Source organism: Ursus americanus, chromosome 17 (assembly GCF_024610735.1).
Source record: "Ursus americanus isolate L20-20 chromosome 17, mUrsAme1.1.p, whole genome shotgun sequence".
NCBI lineage: Eukaryota > Metazoa > Chordata > Mammalia > Carnivora > Ursidae > Ursus > Ursus americanus.
In genome coordinates this window covers 56,399,192-56,420,273 of record NC_142143.1, presented here as the reverse complement: position 1 = coordinate 56,420,273, position 21,082 = coordinate 56,399,192, and the positions used below count along the sequence as shown (strand labels likewise).

General features: G+C 52.5%; 1 protein-coding gene and 2 long non-coding RNA genes across 3 annotated transcripts; 1 reads left to right on the top strand and 2 right to left on the bottom strand.

The window, feature by feature from the left end:
* Nucleotides 1–773: 773 nt before the first annotated feature.
* Nucleotides 774–2,885, bottom strand: LOC123787108 (uncharacterized). Its single transcript, XR_015727224.1, has 2 exons — nucleotides 2,654–2,885; nucleotides 774–2,511 (listed from the first exon to the last, which is right to left on the bottom strand). It is a non-coding gene; the product is annotated as an uncharacterized LOC123787108 (long non-coding RNA).
* ERBB3 (erb-b2 receptor tyrosine kinase 3) lies at nucleotides 2,879–20,304 on the top strand. Its single transcript, XM_045789902.2, has 28 exons — nucleotides 2,879–3,159; nucleotides 6,511–6,662; nucleotides 7,185–7,371; nucleotides 8,041–8,166; nucleotides 8,819–8,884; nucleotides 9,057–9,175; nucleotides 9,281–9,422; nucleotides 9,781–9,894; nucleotides 9,987–10,107; nucleotides 11,605–11,678; nucleotides 11,850–11,940; nucleotides 12,191–12,396; nucleotides 12,615–12,747; nucleotides 13,145–13,235; nucleotides 13,446–13,600; nucleotides 14,005–14,058; nucleotides 14,415–14,556; nucleotides 15,166–15,285; nucleotides 15,418–15,516; nucleotides 15,706–15,891; nucleotides 16,044–16,199; nucleotides 16,434–16,509; nucleotides 16,695–16,841; nucleotides 17,371–17,468; nucleotides 17,560–17,748; nucleotides 17,911–17,982; nucleotides 18,186–18,483; nucleotides 18,665–20,304. Exons 1-28 carry the CDS (start codon nucleotides 3,078–3,080, stop codon nucleotides 19,189–19,191), a joined length of 4,023 nt encoding a protein of 1,340 aa, XP_045645858.1. The 5' UTR covers nucleotides 2,879–3,077; the 3' UTR covers nucleotides 19,192–20,304.
* On the bottom strand, nucleotides 17,022–18,735 carry LOC148108696 (uncharacterized). The gene is made up of 2 exons (XR_015727223.1): nucleotides 18,641–18,735; nucleotides 17,022–17,241 (listed from the first exon to the last, which is right to left on the bottom strand). It is a non-coding gene; the product is annotated as an uncharacterized LOC148108696 (long non-coding RNA).
* Nucleotides 20,305–21,082: the final 778 nt, after the last annotated feature.

Here is a 21,082-nt window from a genome sequence, read left to right as displayed (position 1 = left end):
GGGGGGAGGCAGGGAAAGGGAGCAGCAGGCTCCCTGCTGAGCAAGGAGCCCGATGTGGGGCTCAATCCCAGGACCCTGGGATCATGACCTGAGCCAAAGGCAGATGCTTAATTGACTGAGCCCCCCAGGTGCCCCGGAAGTTTTTGGTTTTTTTTTTAATTTTTAAGGTGGTAGATATTACGGAACATTTGTATGCTAATGGGAATGATCTAGTAGAAAACTTGATAATATAGGAGAAAGGGAATAATACAGGAGAAAGGGAAGAAGGAAGAGACTAAGGTATAGAAGTGGAAGGTGGGGGTGAGAGATGGAAATGGGAGGGGACAGTTGGCTTAAATAGCAGCAAGAATGATTCATTGTAACAAGATGGAAGTCCGAGTATGTAATGGAGGATGGAAGTAAATCGGCCAGATTGGTGGTAGAAAGATAACTATGTTTTCTTTTGATTACTTTTATTTTCACAGTAAAGTAAGAACCAGTCATCAGCTAAGAGTAAATTCAGATAAGGGATTCTAGATAACTTCTGAGAGCTTTTGTCAATAAAGCCTCCCTTTCTTCATTTATACATTGAGGGCAGAACCCAACACAGATGGTCCCTTAGGTGTCCGCTTTAAAACAGTGTTCGTATCTCTGATGTTTAGCGTAATGTCTCTCTATGTCTAAGAATGTATACCAGCAAACACACCTTGGGATCTAGTTGGAGAGGGGAAAGTGGGGTTGTCGATAATAGGAATAAATACAGCTAGCATTCATTGAATGCTTTTTTTTTAAGATTTTATTTATTGGGGCGCCTGGGTGGCTCAGTTGGTTAACCATCTTCCTTCCGCGGGGGTCATGATCCCAGGGTCCTGGTATTGAGGCCCAGGTCCAGCTCCCTGCTCAGCAGGAGTCTGCTTCTCCCTCTCCCTCTGCCCCCTGCCTCGTGCCTGCTTTCTCTCTCTCTCAAATAAATTAAATCTTTTAAAAATATATGTTATGTATCTGCTTGCGAGAGGGAGAAAGAATCTGAAGCGGACTCCACTCTGAGCCTGACCCCGAGCTGGATCCCACCACCAGGAAATCCTGACTGGGGAGGAATCCAAGAGTCGGTGGCTTAGCTGACTGAGCCACCCAGGTGCCCCTCATGGAACGCTTCTTAAAGGACCAGCATGACACTGTAATTAAGAGCTCTACTTAGCCTTTTCTCATTGCATTCTAACAACCTTGTAGATAGATACAACTGTTTCACAAAGAAACTAAGGAGGGTTTTCTCTTTCACAACCAGAGCCTTGAACATTAGGTGGGTGCTTAATAAAAGGAAAGGCCACTTAAAATGCCCGTAGCTCAGTCAGCTGATGAGAACTCGCTTCTGAGCCGATGAAGCTCCAGGCTCCGTGACAGAAGAAATCTACGCAAAACCCTGCGCTCCCTCTCCTGATCCACTGTTACCAGATGGGTGACCTCGGAGGATTCACACACTTCCAGTTCTGTAAAATGGAGTGATGTTGCCTACCTCACATGTTTATGTTAAGTGAAACATTATCTAAGTTTGAGGAAACGTTTGCAAATGAAGTGATATATGTATGTATATGTTAATGTTTCCCTGTTGCTATTACTATTATGACTGTTATGCAAGTGTCCGGGGCAAGGCCAACGCCTGAGGGCAAAGGTAAGTCTCCAGTAGAGAATGGGCGCTCCAGGTGCATATCAATACAGAGCAAGTTTATAAAGAATTTCAGCCGGCAATCTTGGCTCAGTAAGGCGAGAAATTTTTCTTCATCAAGGGTTTGGGTCTTTGGCTTGAAACTTGGGAAAATAATTAGGCTCTCTGGACGAGATCCAGATTGCCAATTTTAGGAATCTGAAGTGCGACGCTCTGTGGGGCTTCACTGCCGCCCGTTGGGCACCAGGGGGCGCCCATCGGATCCGGCCGGAGGCTGGCAGGGTTTGGGGCAGCCACTCGCCGTGCGCCCGACCGCCTGTGGCCAGGATCCGGGAGCTGGTGCTAGAGGTGCCAGAGGTCCGTGCCGTTCGTGGACGCAGTCTCTAGTGCCCTCTTTACGTCCCCCTTCCCAGCGCGAGCCCGGGCTGGGAAGGCGCCCGAGAAGATGTGAACGCCTGTAGTGGGGACCGTCTTGCCGGTGTGGGTCCGCATTAAAGAGGCGGGAACTCCGGCCGCCCCGACGGCGCGGTGCCTCCAGTGTGGAAGGAGAGGCAGCTGTTCTCCCAGGCGGCCGTGGGGGGCAGCAGAGGGGACCGCAACAGGTGCGGGAGCCCCTCCCGGGGTGGAAATGAAAAGGCGGGCTTCGGGACTGTTCCCAGGCTGCAAACCACCCCCGCCCCCGCCCCCCCAGCCAAATCCCCCGGAGAGGCCGGGCCGGCGCCGGGTCTGGAGGAGGAAGCGGCCGGAGACAGTGCGATTTCACGCGGTCTCTGGGGCTCGGGTTCCTCGGCAGGGTAGATGAATTATGGGGTTTCGAGGGGCTTCCGGGGAAACTGAGGTGGCCTGAGCGTGAGGCAAACACCTTCCTCCTAAAACACACACAGAAAAAAATATTCAGAGAGAAAATCCCCCAAGTGACCCAACCGGCTAGGGAAGTTGAGTGATTTGGTTAATGGGCGAGGCCAACTTTCAGGGGGCCGGGCTTCGAAGCGCTCTCCCCACCCCCAGTACCTTTTCCCTTTGGAGGCGTTTGGGGGCGTTTGGAATCCTGGCCTCCCCTTAGCTCCCGCAGAAAGGTTGCGGTGAGACCCGTGCTCGCTGTGCGGGGCCCAAGCGGGCACGCACTGCGGCGTGGGGCGCGCTCGCGGCGGCCAGTCGGCGGCTCCAGCCAGCTCCACGCCAGCCTCGCGCCGGAGGGGGCGCGGCCGTGACTCACCCCCTCCCCCTGCGCTCCCTCCTTCGCCCTCTCACAGACATACACCCCTCCCCTGCTATCCCGCCCCGGACTCTGGCTCCGGCTCCGATTGCAGTTTGCAACGTCCTCTGCCGCCGCTCCCGAGTCGCTGGCGGCTCAGGTGGCTCCGCTTCGATGTCCTAGTCCAGGGGCCCCCCCGGGCCGGATTCGGCGGGGCTGCCGTCGCCCTCCGCGGGAGCCATGAGGGCGAAGGCGGCTCTGCAGGTGCTGGGCTTCCTTCTCAACCTGGCCGGGGGCTCCGAGGTGGGCAACTCCCAGGCAGGTAAGCGGCGCGGGAGCACCGGCCGTCTCGGGACCCGGGATCCCGAACCGAGAGCGCGGAATCCTGGAGGGCAGGGGCGGCTCCGCTGGGGCCACCTAGGCAGGGACCGTCAGGTTCGGGTTCTCGGCGCGGTCCGGGCGGGGTGGGATTCCTGATCACACCTCCCCCCCCCCCCCCGCACACACAACCCTCCGCCGCGCGTCCCCGGCCTTCTGATTTGTCTCTCTCTCGAGGGGACTGACGCCGAGACAGATCACACTTCCGAGGGGCCCTGTAGGGAGGGGAGCTGGGACCTCCGTTCTGTAAACGTGAGGAGATGATCGGAGGTGGAGGTCTTGGAGAAGGGGGTGGGGGCTCTCAGTCTGTTCCCCAACCCCACCCCTCGGGTTTCAGCACCTCCAGTTTCGTTGTTTTGCCGACAGGGCGGAGCTATGGAAGGGTTGGAGGGGGTTGTTGTTCTCCGCGTTTGGAAAAACAAGATTGGCACCTCCTCTTCCGTGAGTGCCCTGGGAAGGGCTGAGACTAACCAAAGGGCCAAGTACAGGTGACATCAGGGTGAGAGACCACGCAGAGGCTGACCTCCCTCTTTTCCTGAAAATAATAAAGCTGGCTGGTCCCTGACTTGACCAACCTCTCTTTGTCAAGACCCAGATCAATCCCATTAATATTTATTGAGCATCTACTATGGACAAGGCTCTGGGCCAGGAGCTGTAGGGTCAAGGACTTCCAACCTGTGTTTCTCAGTTTGTCTTTTCCCTCCCTATCCTGAGACCCAACAGGGCATCTCTCCCACCTTCTGAGCTTCTGTCCTGGAGGTCCTTCCTAAGCCCAGCTTCTCCCCCACCTACGTTCTGTTTATTGTTGGACTCTGTCTCTTGGAGTCTGGACAAGAGTCACATTGCTCATCTGTTCCTCCAACTCCCATACCATCTGAGCCCACCCCCTTGGGGTGTCTCTGGGACCATGAACACCTGAGGGTGCTAGTGTTGCTTGACTTGGAGGAATCCTGTTGATCTCTTCCCCTCCCTCAGACCTCAGCTTGGGGTTTGGCACAGCCAGGGCCTCTTCCCCAGAGTGGGAGTGGGAGAAACACCTGTGCTTCCCCCACAGTTGCTGGGCCTAAATTTAGACCTGGGATCTTGAATGTGAAACTCCCAGCTGGTGGAGGGCGGGGGTCTGGGGACTGGAGTGGGAGGGACCAAATAGAATGACTGCATCAGGGTCCCATCCAGACCCTTGGAATCTTCAACCAGGAACCCAGGAGTCCCAGATCCTGGCCACCTTCCCTGAGGGAGACAGGAGGCAGGCATGGTTGGGTTTCTTTACCCTTTATCTGGATCCTGCAGCCTCTGGGCATCCGGCCCTGTCTCAGTCCTTCTATAGTCCCTTTGTCCTGGCTGTGATGGGGGTGGGGGATATTGGAGAGGAGGCCTCTGGTTGAGGAGGGGCTGAAGATTCCTGGTCTGACCCACCCCACTGCTCTCTACCAAAGGAGTGCCCAGGCCCCTCCCTAGGCCCCTGGTGCCTGGGTACAGCAGGGATTTTTCCCTTCCCCCTGCCCTGCTCCCCAAGCTGCCCGTTCCTCCTTAGAGGTGGTTTTCATGTTTTTTTCCTGAGCAGGCCCTTTGCTCCCTGTTTGTGTAATATGGACTTTACCCTCAGGGTGGCAGAGAACTGGGACCTCTAACACTGTAGCCTTCCAGACACAGACACAGAGTCTGCACAAACACATAAAGGCAGGTGGGATGGATGGGGCCACCTGAACTATTTCCTTATAAGGAAACCCAAGGACAGAACCAGTATAGATTTCTGGGCCAGTGGGGGAGCTGGGTACACACTTATCTGTGTGCGTGTGTGTGTGTGTGACACACGCATGTACACACACATCACATACATACCCCACTGCTCTGTGCAGAAATCTTGGCTCCTCCCTTATCTGGGGAGAATGATTGGCACCTTAACTTGGAAGAGGGGGTGTACTGCCAGGAAGGGGCTGTTCCCTAAATGACTAACCTTCCTAGTTTCTTTCATTTTAACCCAAGGACCCTAGAGTTCCCAGGCTCCTCTGGGAGCTCCCAGCCCGTTTACCCCTCTGCTGGGTCTAGCCCACCCCCTTCCTTCCCATTGTGGGAAGCAATAGGGAATGGGAGCCCTCAAAGGTCAAGTGGTCAGACTAGGGGTGTATCTAGGAGGAGGGGTTGGGGCCTCATTGACCTCCCTTCCTCCGTTCCCACTCCCGCCCTCCTGCTAAGCTGCCAGCGCCTCCGGGAAGGGTGGTTGGAACAGGTGGTATCTACCCCCCACCATCCTCACAGTCTGTCAGTGAGCCAGAGCAAAGAGACGGGTCGGGCTTCAGGGGCCAAGATTTCCCATAGCCCCTGTATCCTCCATACCTACAAGGTCAAGTGAAGCCCCAAGACTGGCACGCCTCATGAGGATTGCCATGTTGGAAAGCTTTTTAATGAATCTTTTGACAATGAAATGGGGTGAAAGGCTTAGAATGGGGGGAATCCTCTGCTGTTTCCCTCCAGGCGACTGTGTATTTGCTGGAAAGTGTGATTCTGAGGAGCTGGGGTGTATTGGGATAGGGGAAGGGAAAGGGAAGCCAGAGTTTAGGAAGGGGGGGTGTGGGGTAGGCAACCAGCTCCTTATCTTTCAGCTTTAAAGACAAAGCTCACATTGACCCCCTCTCCCCACCAGAGCTCCCCCTCTCGTGAGGTCACTTGTCTGAGCCCAAGCCTTGAGGGTGGAGGGGGGCGGTGCTACTGAGGACAGGGTGTCTCGGGACAGGGTGGAGCAGGCCCTCCTCCTAGACAGAATTGCTGCATTGTGGGCTGAACTGTGGCCCTGGGCACTGCCCCCACCCTCTGCCCCCATCCCACCCTCAGTAGACACAATAGGGGCTGTGTGCTCGCCCCAAAGAGATATTTATTCCAGGACCTAGAGAGAGGCAGGATGGGGGTAGAGAAGTAAGTACCCTGGTCAGAGAGGGGGAAGGGAAGAGGAGGGTAACCAAGTTGTGGTCCTTTTCTAACCTCTCTAGGGAGGGAGAGAAAACCCTACATCCTCTTTGATTAACTCCTTAGCACCCAAAGTCATACCTGAAAGAGGCATGGAGGCGGCTGTGGTGGAAAACCTTTGCACCTGCCTGTTCGGAGAGATGGTGAGGGGATTCCAGAGAGGATCTCAGTCCAACATAGGCCTTTTTTCTCTAGGGATGACGGTTGGAGGAGGCTGCTTCTTGATCTTGTTGAATGTTCCTGTAGGAGGGCAACCGAGAGGATGATTTTGGGGGACCAGGCCAAAAACTTGGGTCCAGCTGTCTGACATTCTCACCCCCACTTTGAGCAGTGTGTCCTGGGACTCTGAATGGGCTGAGCGTGACGGGTGATGCCGAGAACCAGTACCAGACCTTGTATAAGCTCTACGAGAGGTGCGAGGTGGTGATGGGGAACCTCGAGATTGTGCTCACAGGACACAACGCCGACCTCTCCTTCCTGCAGGTTAGAGTGCCTGACTCCCTACCGCAACCTCTTCCCCCTTCAGCCTCCCCACAGAAGCCCCCTTCCCTTCCTCAGGGCTACCCTCTGCTGGAGTCAGCATTCCTCAAACTCTGCAGTTCGCAAGACCCACACCTGTGTGTTTATGGGGATGGTGGCTGGAATCGGACCTCTGGTCTGGTGTCTGTAGCCAGGGATGCACAGGGGCTGGCAAGGAGAAGCGGGCAGGGGTGGGATAGTGGTCTGCACCAGAAGCCAATGGAGAGGGGCACCTAGGAAGATGAGGAGGGGGCCAAGGACCCTCCTGGCATGAGGAGCTCTGAGAGGGAAAGGGTAAGAGATTAGAATTCCTCAGTCACTTCTGCCACCTGTCTTCCTTGGCAGAAGGGACACAGCAGTGTGACACCAGCTACTCCCTACTCCATGGTGGGAATTAGAATTAGAGGGGTTAGGGATTCCTTAATGAGGGGAGTGAGGCTTTTTGCCCTGTCATCCCTCCCACTGACATGATCTGTTCCATCACAGTGGATCCGAGAAGTGACTGGCTATGTCCTCGTGGCCATGAATGAGTTCTCTACGCTGCCACTGCCCAACCTCCGGGTGGTGCGGGGCACTCAGGTGTACGATGGGAAGTTTGCCGTCTTTGTCATGCTGAACTATCACACCAACTCCAGCCACGCTCTGCGCCAGCTCCGTTTTACTCAGCTCACTGGTCAGTGCCCGCCGATTCCTTCTAGTCTGGCCCCTCTGCCAACCTGCAGACAGGTGCCTCCTCGATGATAACCCAAGACTGCTCACTAAGTGCCCCCTTCGTGGGGCCACCACCTTGACCAATGCGCTAAAGGTCCACGACTCCCCAGGGCGAGGGTCCTCATCCCGCGGGGCTGGAGTTGGAGCCGGATCTCTTACCCACTCCTCTGTCTTTAAAGTACAGTGTACCTCGATGTCCCCCCTTCCCTGGGAATGGGAATCCCATCTCCTCCCCCTCACAATTCCCCACAAGCTGGGGAATAGGGGATTAAATACCACATGGCTACCTTTTACTTCTCCCTGTCCCAGTCAGTTGGGAAACACGCAGGTAGGGCGGAGGAAGGAGGTGATTGAGTCAGGGATCTTCTCTCTTTCTTTCCTTTCCCCTCCCCCACTGGCTAAACCGGATCTGGACAGGTGTCTGAGGAGGCAGGAGTTTCTTTTGGCCTGGCTCCTCCTCTGTCTTACAAGGCAAGCCTTCTCTGCAGTTTGGATTTAATTAGACATACTTGTCTGCCCCATTTCCCCTTCTCCTGAGTCTTGGGTGGTCTTTTGTGTTGGGGGGGGAGGGATAGGGAAGAGGAGGTCTGCTGTAGCCCTTAAACCCTGTCATTTCTCTTCCCTACCTCAGAGATTCTGTCGGGGGGCGTTTATATTGAGAAGAATGATAAACTTTGTCACATGGACACAATCGACTGGAGGGACATCGTGAGGGACCGAGATGCCGAGATAGTGGTGAAGGACAATGGCAGGAGCTGTGAGTGACCATGATCAAGATTGCTCCTCTGCTCACACAGAATGACCCCTTTCCCATCTTCATTATATCCCTAATCTGAATCCAGCTCTCCACCAAAAAAAAAAAAAATCTCAGGCCCTAGACCCAAGGAGCCTGCCAGGAGAGAGCAGGTCAGTCTCCTAGGATCCAAACTCCCGAAGCATTATGTGAAGAAAAGGAGCAAAAGGTCTCTGTGTGCTAACTGGGGAAGCCAGATCTCTGGACTCCACAGCCACAGCCACATCTCTTTCCATTACAACATTCTCCCTTCTCCTTGGAACCTACCTCCCCTGATCACAGTCTGCTGCTCCCTGTCCACTCACACGCACATATGCCTACTGGGTTCAGTTTGCCAAGAAGGAACCAAGTTGCTGGGTTGGGACTGGGGCTGAGCTTGGCAATTGCCCCAGACCCTCCCGTTCAGCTGCCCTGTGGGCGTGCGGAGGTGTGGCTCCGCCCCCTGTTGACAGGTTCACTTGAGCCCAGCCCTGCTCTGCAAGGGCAAGGAGGGACACTGCCCTGGCTCTTTGCTTCGTGGGACTGGGGTGCCTGTGTGCTGACATCATACCCTGTGGATTCAAGCAAGCTTTTCTTAGCCCTGACAGCCCTTTGTGTTGCTTTCCTTCCCAACCAGGTCCCCCGTGTCATGAGGCCTGCAAGGGGCGGTGCTGGGGTCCTAGACCAGAAGACTGCCAGACATGTGAGTTTACTCCCCTCCAAACACTTCAAGCTCATACACTTTCATATCCCTGCCCACCCCAACCTATGGCAACACTGCGGGTAGGGACAACCCTAGGGGGCAAGAGGGGGAGCAATGGCCTCAGAAGACAGTCTTAAGAGACCCGACTGCCATGCTTTCTCTCTTTCTATAGTGACCAAGACCATCTGTGCTCCTCAGTGTAACGGTCACTGCTTTGGGCCCAACCCCAACCAGTGCTGCCATGATGAGTGCGCAGGAGGCTGCTCGGGCCCCCAGGATACAGACTGCTTTGTACGTGCCACCGTGCGCCTGGGTTCTGAAATGGGGATGTGGGCTTTGGGGAGGAAGCAGGGATATGTACGTAACGTGAGTTTTATGACTCTCCTGTGTCCCTAGGCCTGTCGACTCTTCAATGACAGCGGGGCCTGTGTGCGCCAGTGTCCACAGCCTCTTGTTTACAACAAGCTCACGTTCCAGCTGGAACCCAATCCCCATACCAAGTATCAGTATGGTGGAGTTTGTGTAGCCAGCTGTCCCCGTAAGTGCCTATGAAGAGGGAGAATGGTAGTGGAACCAGGATTTTAGACAAAATTTTCGGAGGTGAAAAGGATCAAGTTGGTGGTAACTAGAGGATGTAGGCTGTGGTTGTCTAACCGCCTCCAGCGAATGACCCCTGTGTCCTGCTCCCCTATTTACTTCCCCGTGATTTTGGCAATTGCTCCTAGTTCTGCAACAAAGAGCAAAGGGCCTTTCTCGTCCGTAGGACAGTGCTCAAGGAACCTTGGGTGGTGGATTGGGACAAATCCAGCACAGAGCAGGAGGGAGCAAGGTTCAGTTGGCCGTTGGCAGCGTTTCTCTAACGGCAGTGTCTCTAATGGTGCCCTCCTCATTCCTAGATAACTTCGTGGTGGATCAGACGTCTTGTGTCCGGGCCTGTCCTCCTGACAAGATGGAAGTAGATAAAAATGGACTCAAGATGTGTGAACCTTGTGGGGGGCTGTGCCCCAAAGGTGAGCAGGAGATGGTGAGGAGGTGGTGAAGAGACCTCCTTTCCCCAGAGAGCAGTCGGGCCTCACCCACTGAGCCTCTTTTGTGTTCACAGCCTGTGAGGGGACAGGCTCGGGGAGCCGCTTCCAGACTGTGGACTCCAGCAACATCGATGGATTTGTGAACTGCACCAAGATCCTGGGGAACCTGGACTTTCTTATCACTGGCCTCAATGGGTTAGAGATTCTGCTTTCCCTCTTTAATCCCCCACTCCATCCATCCCTCACAATTCATTGCATTTGGCTCAACCCTTCAAATGGGCAGCTGATTGGGAATATAAATCACAGGGGCGCCTGGGTGGCTCAGTCGGTTAAGTGTCGGACTCTTCATTTCAGCTCAGATCATGATCTCAGGGTTGTGAGATAGAGCCCCATATCCTGCTTCATGCTTGAGATTTTCTCCCTCCTCCCTTGCTCGTCTCCCTGCTTTCTCTCTCTCTCTCTCAACATAAATCAGTCAGTCAATCAATCAATCAATCAATATCCTTTTCAAAAAATTAAAAAAAAAATAAAAGGAATATAAATCATAAAATTGTAGAGGTCACACAGTACCTGACCATACCTAACTGTCTCCCACCCAGGGCTTGAATCCCCTCAGAGACATCTCAGAGCAATCTGATACGGTCTAGCTGAGTGGCAGGGGACAAGGACTTTGTGTCCTCCTACTTCTTTTTTTTTTCTTTTTTTTTGAAGATTTTACTTACTCTTTATTTATTTATTTTTTTTAGAGAGAGCAGAAGGTGGGGGAGTGAGGGCAAGAGGGAGAGAGAGAATCCCAATAGGTTCCATGCCAGGCACACAGCCATATATGGAGCCCGATCTCACGTCCCTGAGATCATGACTTGAGCCGAAATCAAGAGTCCGATGCCTTATGGGCTGAGCCACCCAGGCCCCCTTAAGATTTTATCTTTATGTAATCTCTGCCCCCTTGGGGCTTGAATTTGTAACTCTGAGACTAAGTCACATGCTCCACCAACTGAGCCAGCCAGGTGCCCCTGCCTGAATCCATTTTTTTAAAGATTTTATATATATATATATATATATATATAAATTTAAATATGTAATAATTATATATATATTTATATATTATATATTATATATATAAGAGAGAGAGAGCACATGGGAGTGGAGGGAGAAGCAGATGGGGAGGGAGAAGGAGGTGAGCACAGAGCTGACCTGGGGCTCGATCCCACGACCCTGGGATCATGACCCCAGCTGAAACCAAGAGTTGGATGCTCAGCCAGTTGAGCCACCACGTGCCCCCTGAATCAATTTTTTAATGAGAGTTGCATTTGTTTGTTGGTATTTTAGTGTTAAGAAGAGTCTTCCCTTCCCATTGATGGGTTGATTATACCTATTTCATTCAGTCCTTTATAATCTTTATAGTCATTATTTTGGTGTTCAGTTGTCTTTCATCTGGCCACTGGGGGCTTCTTCAAGCCAGATCCTGTGTTCTTCAGGCTTGTACCCTCATTCTCTGAGCACTTCCGTACTTTTTTGCATCAGCCGCTATAAACTCATGTTCTATTTCTCTTGCCCTAGCTATTTCTCCAAGGAGCCCTCTTTCCTTTTAGTGGAGAATGATATTTAGAAACTAAGTTCTGAGGCGAGGCATGCTGCTTGTTACTGGCTTCTCCCTCTACCTTGTCGACTAGTTTTCACTGTTCTCTCCAGAGACCCCTGGCACAAGATCCCTGCCCTGGACCCCGAGAAGCTCAACGTCTTCCGGACAGTACGAGAGATCACAGGTGAGTGGGGGGAGAGGCTGCCCTTTCTGGAGGAAGAGGTGAACCACTGGCACAAATTGTTGTATAACTACTTAGAAAATCATGTCCCAAGTGAGAGGGGAGGGACCGATAGAACCTGAGAAAGCAAGGGGAGAAGACTCCCTGCTCACCTGCGTCTCTTCAACCCCTCAGGTTACCTAAACATCCAGTCCTGGCCTCCCCACATGCACAACTTCAGTGTCTTTTCCAACCTGACAACCATCGGGGGCAGAAGCCTATACAAGTGAGTAGTAAGGAGTGTGGCGGTGGTAGCGTGAACCCAGGCAATGAACCCTGTTTCATAGGCACCCTTGTCTCATACGGCACGCCCAAAGGGTCTGAGAGTTTGAAGGGGAAGGGGAAAAGGCAAAAGGAGGGGGACTCGCTCTTACTGGTGACTGGCCCAGAGCAAATGTGTTGAATGAAAATGAATCCACTCCATGGTCATTTTTCCCAGTATAGTCTCCCTTCTTACCCTGTCTCATTGTTCTCAGCCGGGGCTTCTCTTTGTTGATCATGAAGAACTTGAATATAACCTCTTTGGGCCTCCGATCTCTGAGAGAAATTAGTGCCGGGCGTATCTACATAAGCGCCAACAGGCAGCTCTGCTACCACCATTCTCTGAACTGGACCAGGCTGCTGCGGGGGCCTGCGGAAGAGAGACTAGACATCAAGCACAATCGGCCCCGCAGGGACTGCGGTGAGGAACGGGCCCACGGGGTGGCGGGGAAGAGGAAGTCTGGGAGGAGAGGGTAGGTGTAAGGACTGTTCTGCCCTGGAAGCAGGAGTAGGGGTGGCGGGCAGGGCGGCGGTGGCAGAACCAAGGAGAGGGGCGTGTTAGGCTGGAAGCACTTATGAGGAAGACTTCAGAAGAGGGCGTGTGAGGAGACCCGTCCTAACTCACCCCTTCCCTTCCAGTGGCAGAGGGCAAAGTGTGTGATCGCCTGTGCTCCTCTGGGGGATGCTGGGGCCCAGGTCCTGGTCAGTGCCTGTCCTGTCGAAACTACAGCCGAGGAGGTGTCTGTGTGACCCACTGCAACTTTCTGAATGGGTAATGCTGAGGGGCGAGAGAGTCAAGCAGGGCTGAGGGGATGGGGCCCTGGGATGGAGCGATTCAGGTGGCACCTGAAAAGCTTTAGTCAACTTTCTTTCTTTTTTAAGATTGATTTATTTATTTTAGGGAGGGTTGGGGGAAGGGCAGCGGGAGAGGGAGAGAGAAGCCCAAGCAGACTTGAGCCTGACATGGGGCCTGATTTCATGACTCTGAGATCATAGCCTGACCTGAAACCAAGAGTTGGGACACTTAACCGACTACGCCACCGAGGTGCCCCTAGACAGCTTTCTGCATATGCCTTGGTGGGAATGAGTAAGGGGAAACTGTGGTTGGGGGATTGGGACATAAAGGTCAGAACTTAGAAGTGACCCTCTCCCTTTGCCCCCCACTGCAGGGAGCCTCGTGAGTTTGCCCATGAGGCTGAATGCTTCTCCTGCCACCCGGAGTGCCGACCCATGGAGGGTGCTGCCACGTGCAACGGCTCGGTACAGTAGCAGCACCAGGATCTCTAAGGGAGAGAGGGCAAGGGCAACACGAGGTGGTCTTGGGAATGACATGGCCAAATCACAAGGCCAACACAGAGAGGCCAGATAATGCTGTGGATGGAGCAGCCCAAATGGCTGGGTGCTCCTGGCCGGGAGGTATGAAATTGACCTTGGGATCCCATTTTTCCCAACCTTCTCTCTTCTACCCAGGGCTCTGATGCTTGTGCTCAGTGTGCCCATTTTCGAGATGGTCCCCACTGTGTGAACAGCTGCCCCAGTGGAGTCCTCGGTGCCAAGGGCCCCATCTACAAGTACCCAGATGCTCAGAATGAATGTCGGCCCTGCCACGAGAATTGCACCCAGGGGTCAGTGATGGGATGATAAGGGGGGAGGGGGAGAAACAAAACTAGGGGGAAAGAAGAGGATAAAGGGGAGCTGAAAGAAGAAAGGGACTATGATTTGATTTAAGAATCACTCCAAGTTATATTAGGAAGAATTGGAGAAAGGGGATCTCTCAAAAACAGCACAAAATTATACCACAGTTTTGAGAGCCTGGAATAACCTCAGCTCAGGGGACTTTGATTCAAGAGAGGGACACAGGGACAGTTGGCAAGCTAGAGACGGGGGCCGTGTCTTATGATATGATTGAGCTCAAGGATGGGATACCATGGTAGGGTCTGAAACAGTGTTGTATGTTGAGGCTGTTGGAATTGAGCTTCCTGTGGGAGTCTCCCAAGCTCCCGTTTAAGGAGATGACTTTCTTTCCCAGGTGTAAGGGACCAGAGCTACAAGACTGTTTAGGTCAAACACTGGCACTGATCAGGTATGATGGACTTGGAGATTTAGGAAGCTGGGAATATTTGGGAGAGAGGCTAGGGAGGGGGGAGTTTATCTGCTGGGAAGAGAAGAGTCTCTATTCATTCTGACCTTCTATATACAGCACTGTCACTGGACTTGGAGACACAAGAATCCAGGCTTCTGGCCTTCCCTTCCTAAAATTAACTTGTAGTATCCTCAGGAGGTCCAGACTTAGGTTAACCCTTTCAGTGCTCGAGGATATGTGTATACATGAATGTTAATTTCTTGCCCCAGATCTGTACTGTACTGTAATATAGGCATAGATGACATTTGGAAGGGAGGTGTAGACCCAGGATAATGCTGGACTTCTCTTTCCCACAGCAAAACCCATCTGGCAGTGGGTTTAACAGTGGTAGTAGGGTTGGCAGTGATTTTCCTGATCCTGGGAGGCACTTTTCTCTATTGGCGTGGGCGCCGGATTCAGAATAAGAGGGCTATGAGGCGGTACTTGGAACGGGGTGAGGTGAGTGCCTAGCTTGCTCTTGAAAGGTACCCTATACCGTCAGTTTTTAAGAGCCGCCTCCTTTCCCAGAGATTTGATTCCTTTCCTCAAGGAGGTAGTATGATCCATTAGAAAGAACTCTGGCTGGAGAAATGGGAGACATGCGTTCCAGCCCTGATTTTGCGATTATTTGTCAGCATGACTTGAAGTACTTTCCTTCTCTGTGCCTCATTTTATGCACATATACGGAAGAAATAATAACATTCATCCTTAGAGGATGGCTGTAAGGGTGAAAGGGGATGGTGTGTGTGAAAGTGCTTTGGAAAGCGTAGAGAATTGTATAAAAGTATTCAAAGGGGTAGCATTACCAGCTCTCCCCCCTTCCTCCCATCAAAGGGGAAACCCAACGCTCTTGATTCTTGATCTCATGAACACAAACAACGTCCTCAATCCTTAGGGTCTGTTACTGCCCAATATGCCTGCAATGTTTTTTAAGATTAAAGACAGTTCCTCTTCTTGCTCTCCACGCCTTTAGGCTTTGTCACTCTGGGCAACAACCCATAGAGAGGGGGTTGGAGTGGGACATGGGAATGGACTTCCCTGAGTATTTTCTTCCCTTCTGCTCCTCAGAGCATAGAGCCTCTGGATCCCAGTGAGAAGGCTAACAAAGTCTTGGCCAGAATCTTCAAAGAAACAGAGCTGAGGAAGCTTAAAGTGCTTGGTTCAGGCGTCTTTGGAACCGTGCACAAAGTGAGTGGCCCACAGGAAGTCTGTGGAGGAGGAGGGAAAAGGATGATCTAGGGTGAAGGAGAGAAAGATTTTAGGGAAAGGGCTAGCCTGGGGAGATTGACCTTAGGCTGACTCCTGCCCAAAACTTCCCAGGGAGTATGGATTCCTGAGGGTGAATCAATCAAGATTCCAGTCTGCATTAAAGTCATTGAGGACAAGAGTGGACGGCAAAGTTTCCAAGATGTGACGGATGTGAGTGAGGGAAGGGTATTGTGTATGCCACTGGGAGAGGGGTTACTATTAGATACGGTGTCGTAGAAGCATGGTCCTGTGTCAGCAGATACTGTTAGCCATACTGATGGCCTTGAATGTTGGGGTAGCCCTGATCTGGGTATATGTGGACCTTTTTGATCCCTGGATAACCCCTTCTGTGTCTCGTAGCATATGCTGGCTATTGGCAGCCTAGACCATGCCCACATTGTACGGCTGCTGGGACTGTGCCCTGGGTCATCTCTGCAGCTCGTCACTCAGTACTTGCCTCTGGGCTCCCTGCTGGATCACGTGAGACAACACCGTGGAGCACTGGGGCCCCAGCTGCTGCTCAACTGGGGAGTACAGATTGCCAAGGTGAGAGGAACCTGGAAGAGTTCTATGACTGAACCGCCTGGCTGGTGGCTGGCAGGAGGCTGAAGTTCTGAGAGGTGCCTTCAGGGTTTGGGGTGATCCTGGATCTCGAGGATCAGTTCCCCCAACCTTCAGAATACCTCCTTCCTCTGTAGGGAATGTACTACCTTGAGGAGCATGGTATGGTGCACAGGAACCTGGCGGCCCGAAATGTGCTACTGAAGTCACCCAGTCAGGTTCAGGTGGCAGATTTTGGGGTGGCTGACCTGCTTCCCCCCGATGATAAGCAACTACTACACAGTGAGGCCAAGGTGAGGTGACACGAAGGGCTGCGCAAGGAGGTGGGCACGGAGTGAAGCGTGGGAGTAGAGAGCAGTGAGCGGTCTCCTTCAGAGGCAGACAGGCTGCGCAGTAAGTTCAAGGAGATGCCAGAAGCTCAAGTTCAGAAAGCAACAGAGAGAAGAATGACTAAGAACTTGGGGTTTAGAAGTGCTGAGAAAATCTGTGGAAGTCAACTGATGACACTTTTGGCTTTAATTCCCCAGACTCCAATTAAGTGGATGGCCCTGGAGAGTATCCACTTTGGGAAATACACACACCAGAGTGACGTCTGGAGTTATGGTCAGTCCATTTGGATACCCTCCATCCCATCGCTGGCCCAAATTCCATAGTTGCCTTTTGAGAGACTCCTTCTTAGAATTTCTAAGCCCTCCAGATCCTTGTGTTAGATCGAGTTCTGCTTTCCCTTCATCTTCACGCCCATGTCTACTATTTTGCCGTCAACTAGTCATGTCTTCCTATACCAGGAGTGACCGTTTGGGAGCTGATGACCTTTGGGGCGGAGCCCTATGCTGGACTACGACTGGCTGAAGTACCAGACCTGCTAGAGAAGGGGGAGCGATTGGCGCAGCCCCAGATCTGTACCATTGATGTCTACATGGTCATGGTCAAGTGTGAGTTCCCTGTTGATCCCAGCCATTTATTTCCCTCCCTCCCTCCCTCCTTCCCTCCCTCCCTCCCTTCCTTTTTAGATTGATTTACTTATTTGAGAGAGAGAGAGTGCGTGTGGAGGGGGGACAGGGGGAGAGAGAGTAAGAGTCCCAAGCAGACTCTGTGCTGAGCAAGGAGTCTGATTCTTTTTTTTTTTTTTTTAAGATTTTATTTATTTATTTGACTGAGAGAGGGAACACAAGCAGGGGGAGTGGGAGAGGAAGAAGCAGGCTCCAAGCGGAGAAGCCTGATGCGGGGCTCGATCCCGAAACGCTGGGATCACGCCCTGAGCCGAAGGCAGACGCTTAACGACTGAACCATTCAGGCGCCCCAGGAGTCTGATTCTTGACTTGATCTCATGACCTGAGCCGAAACCAAGAATCGGGGCTTAACTGACTACACCACCCAGGCACCCCCCAGCCATTTTCTAACTGACTTCCCTCCCTCCTACACTCCCCTCTTATGGCTCTACTTCCTACATCTTACCCCCAGGTTGGATGATTGATGAGAACATTCGTCCAACCTTTAAAGAACTAGCCAATGAGTTCACCAGGATGGCCCGAGACCCACCACGGTATCTGGTCATAAAGGTGAGCAGTGGTCAGGAGTTGTCAAGGAGATCTAGAGGCAAGGGGACTTGGCTGGAACTAGGAACCACCTTAACAACCGCCTGTCCCTCAGAGAGACAGTGGGCCTGGAATCTCCCCTGGGGCAGAGCCCCCTGCTCTGACAAACAAGGAACTGGAGGAGGTGGAGCTGGAGCCAGAACTAGAGCTAGACCTGGACTTGGAGGCAGAAGAGGACGGTCTGGCGACTACACTAGGCTCTGCCCTCAGCCTGCCAGTTGGAACACTTAATCGGCCCCGTGGGGTAAGGCATTTCCCAGCATTTTAAGACTTTCTGCTCCCTGAGCCCTCTACCTACCTGCACCCTCATGAACCCCACTGATGCCCAGATTAACTGCTCAAAGGCCTCCATGGTGAGTAGATGTCTCCTTTAATCTCCACCTCTTCCTCACCTTTTTCATCCTAGAGCCAGAGCCTTTTAAGCCCATCATCTGGATATATGCCTATGAACCAGGGTAATCTTGGGGAGACTTGCCAGGTAAGGTCTGTCTCTTCAAGGGGCTGCTGAGAGGCTGGGTGGCAGTGTCTTAGGATCCACAGGGGCAGTGTGGGAGATGTTGGAGATCTTTGAGGTTTAATCAGTGCCCCACGAAAAAGAAGGCATTGAACAACCTAGTCTTCTAAACAAATATCTCTTTCCTCGTCTCTGAATAAATCTCTGTGTATTACTTTCCTCCTTAGGAGTCTGCAGTTTGTGGGAGTGGTGAGCGATGCCCTCGTCCAGCCTCTTTGCACCCAGTGCCACGGGGACGCCTGGCATCAGAGTCCTCAGAGGGCCATGTGATGACGGGCTCTGAGGCTGAGCTCCAGGAGAAGGTGTCAATGTGTAGGAGCCGGAGCCGGAGCCCACGGCCACGTGGAGACAGTGCCTACCATTCCCAGCGCCACAGCCTGCTCACTCCTGTCACCCCACTGTCCCCACCAGGGTTAGAGGAAGAGGATGTCAATGGATATGTCATGCCAGATGCACACCTCAAAGGTGCCTGACTCTTCCTAGAGCTTTCCTCAAATCCTTCTCTGATCCTTTCCCCAGGCTCCTCTTAATCCTTTCATCTTCTCTGATCTTATCCCTCCCTTTTCATTTTTTCCTAACTTCCCCCGACTCCCCACCACCTACCGCCATGTTCTCTACATACCTGTCCTCTCTTCTCAATCCCCAGGTACTCCCTCCTCCCGGGAAGGCACCCTTTCTTCAGTGGGCCTCAGTTCTGTCCTGGGTACTGAAGAAGAAGATGAAGATGATGAGTACGAATACATGAACCGGAGGAGAAGGCGCAGTCCAACTCGTCCCCCTAGGCCCAGTTCTCTCGAGGAGCTGGGTTATGAGTACATGGATGTGGGATCAGACCTCAGTGCTTCCCTGGGCAGCACACAGAGTTGCCCACTCAACCCTGGGCCCCTCATGCCCGCTGCTGGCACAACCCCAGATGAGGACTATGAATATATGAATCGGCGACATGGCGGAGGAGCCCCTGGGGGAGATTACGCAGCCATGGGCGCCTGCCCAGCAGCTGAGCAGGGGTATGAAGAGATGAGAGCTTTCCAGGGGCCTGGACACCATACACCCCATGTCCATTGTGCCCGCCTCAAAACTCTCCGTAGTTTAGAAGCCACTGACTCTGCTTTTGACAACCCTGATTACTGGCATAGCAGGCTTTTCCCCAAGGCTAATGCTCAGAGAACATAACCCCTGCTCCCTGAAGTACTCAGGGCAGCATTTCATGGCAGCTAGTGCCTCTAGAGGGTGCCCCTCTTCTCCCTAGTCCCTCCCTCCCAGGTCTCAGCCCTCTTTCCCCAGTCCTAGACAATTCCATTCAACCTTTGGAGGCTTTTAAACACTTCGACACAAAATTCTTGTGAGATGTAGCCAGCTGTGCACTTTCTTCTCTTTCCCAATCCCAGGAAAGGAGATTTTTCCTATTTTGTGTGCTTTCCTAATCCCATTCCTCCGCTTCCTCAGGGGGACTCCCTGGAGATATGAAGGATTACTCCTATGTCCTTTTCTCTCAGACTCTGACTCACTGAGATTAGGCTTTAAAGTGTGCTTTTGTTTCCCACCAGACTCCTAAGGAAGAGGAAAAGGGGGATAACCTGGCAGGGGAATGTAAAATTTTGGCTGATGACTCAACCCCCTGGAAAGAATGGAAAGCTTCAAATCTAGAGTGAAGAAAGAGGTTGGGCATAGATATTAACGAGTACTATTAATTGAACATTTACGATGCCAGCCATCATGCTAAAGTTTACCTACACTATCTCACCTAATCCTTACAACAATTCTGTGAGCTACAATTCCCATTTCATAAATAAGGAAACTGAGCCTTAAAGAGATTACGCAAATTAAGCGGTGGGTCCAGGATTTAGAATCTTCCAGTGCAAGTTTTCTCACTGTAAGGTATCAAGGCAAACTGATACAAGTCAGAGTCCTTGTAAGGGGCATTGTCTTCTTGTTTTTGCACTGAATCAAGTCTAACCCCAACAACCGCAGCCTCCTCCTACACCCAGACTTCTCATCTCAGGAAAGGGGGTGTTCGGAAGGAAAAATAACTGGACATTTTTGTGTAAACCATAACCTCTATGTGCTGTAAATGATCACTTCTTACCCAAGGGACACATTCACAAGAGTCCCAAGAGCCACTATAAGGGTCTGTTCTCACCCAGTAGTGGGAAACTTCCGGTTGGGATAGAAAGAGGACCCAGCTTCAGGCCTTTGTCCCCTTGGATGGGAAACAAGATATCTTGTATCAGTGGAGATGTTAGTTTTGTTTTTATACACACCTGAATAAAAATGCTGGTTTTGCAACTTCCTGTCTGTCAAATGAAGAAAACCTTTAGTGTGTAAGACAGATCACCCCTGTGCTCCTCAGCAGTGGATAGCCACCACCGCATGCTGCTTTCTGTTTTCTGACACTCCTATTCTGCACCTTGCAGCTTTCTCCAGCCCTACTTTTTTTTGTATTCCCAAGCATAGCACACAGTCCTTTTCATTGAAGGCTTTTACTAGGAATCTCTACAGAACAACCAACTGGGAATAACAAAAACAAGAAAACCCACGTTTGGGAAAATAAGAAAAAGCCCTATAGGTGTGGTGCCTCATGAGGTGGCACGCTGAAACTGCCATATGTTTCGGAACTCGTGCTCTTGAAAAAGTCTGTACGAACACTTCCCTTAGGTGCCATCAAAGCCATTGTTGAAACAATAGTGCCATCTTCAGTGGGAGTCTGGCCTCTAGACTGGGAGGCTGTAAATGGATAATCCCTCCGGAGTCCAGCTGCCCAGTTAGCCCCCGCTCCTGGCACCCTTGGGTCTCCTTCCACGCCGCTCTTGCCGGTCCCCGTGCTGCCAACGTCGGAGGATGATTGGACCGGCTGGGCAGGTCCCGCCAGCCGCTCCGGGGATCCGGGGAAGGGCGCACCCAGCCTCCCCGCCCTTACAGCAGTCAGTCCCCCATCGCCGAGGCTCCACCCTGCTCCACCCTGCTCCACCCTGCCCAGCTGCCTCTACTCCCAGGGCCCCGCCGTAGCTCCGCCCCTTCTCCCTTTAGCCCGCCCCTCTCTATTACGGCTTCTCGCTCAGTGCTC

What these genes read in the sequence shown, in the direction of transcription:
- ERBB3 (XM_045789902.2), top strand. Translation starts at nt 3,078, where the DNA reads ATGAGGGCGAAGGCGGCTCTGCAGGTGCTGGGCTTCCTTCTCAACCTG. An exon ending in CACGAGAATTGCACCCAGGG is followed by an intron (nt 13,601 to 14,004) that starts GTCAGTGATGGG and finishes TTTCTTTCCCAG; the next exon opens with GTGTAAGGGACCAGAGCTAC. An exon ending in GGGGAGTACAGATTGCCAAG is followed by an intron (nt 15,892 to 16,043) that starts GTGAGAGGAACC and finishes CTTCCTCTGTAG; the next exon opens with GGAATGTACTACCTTGAGGA.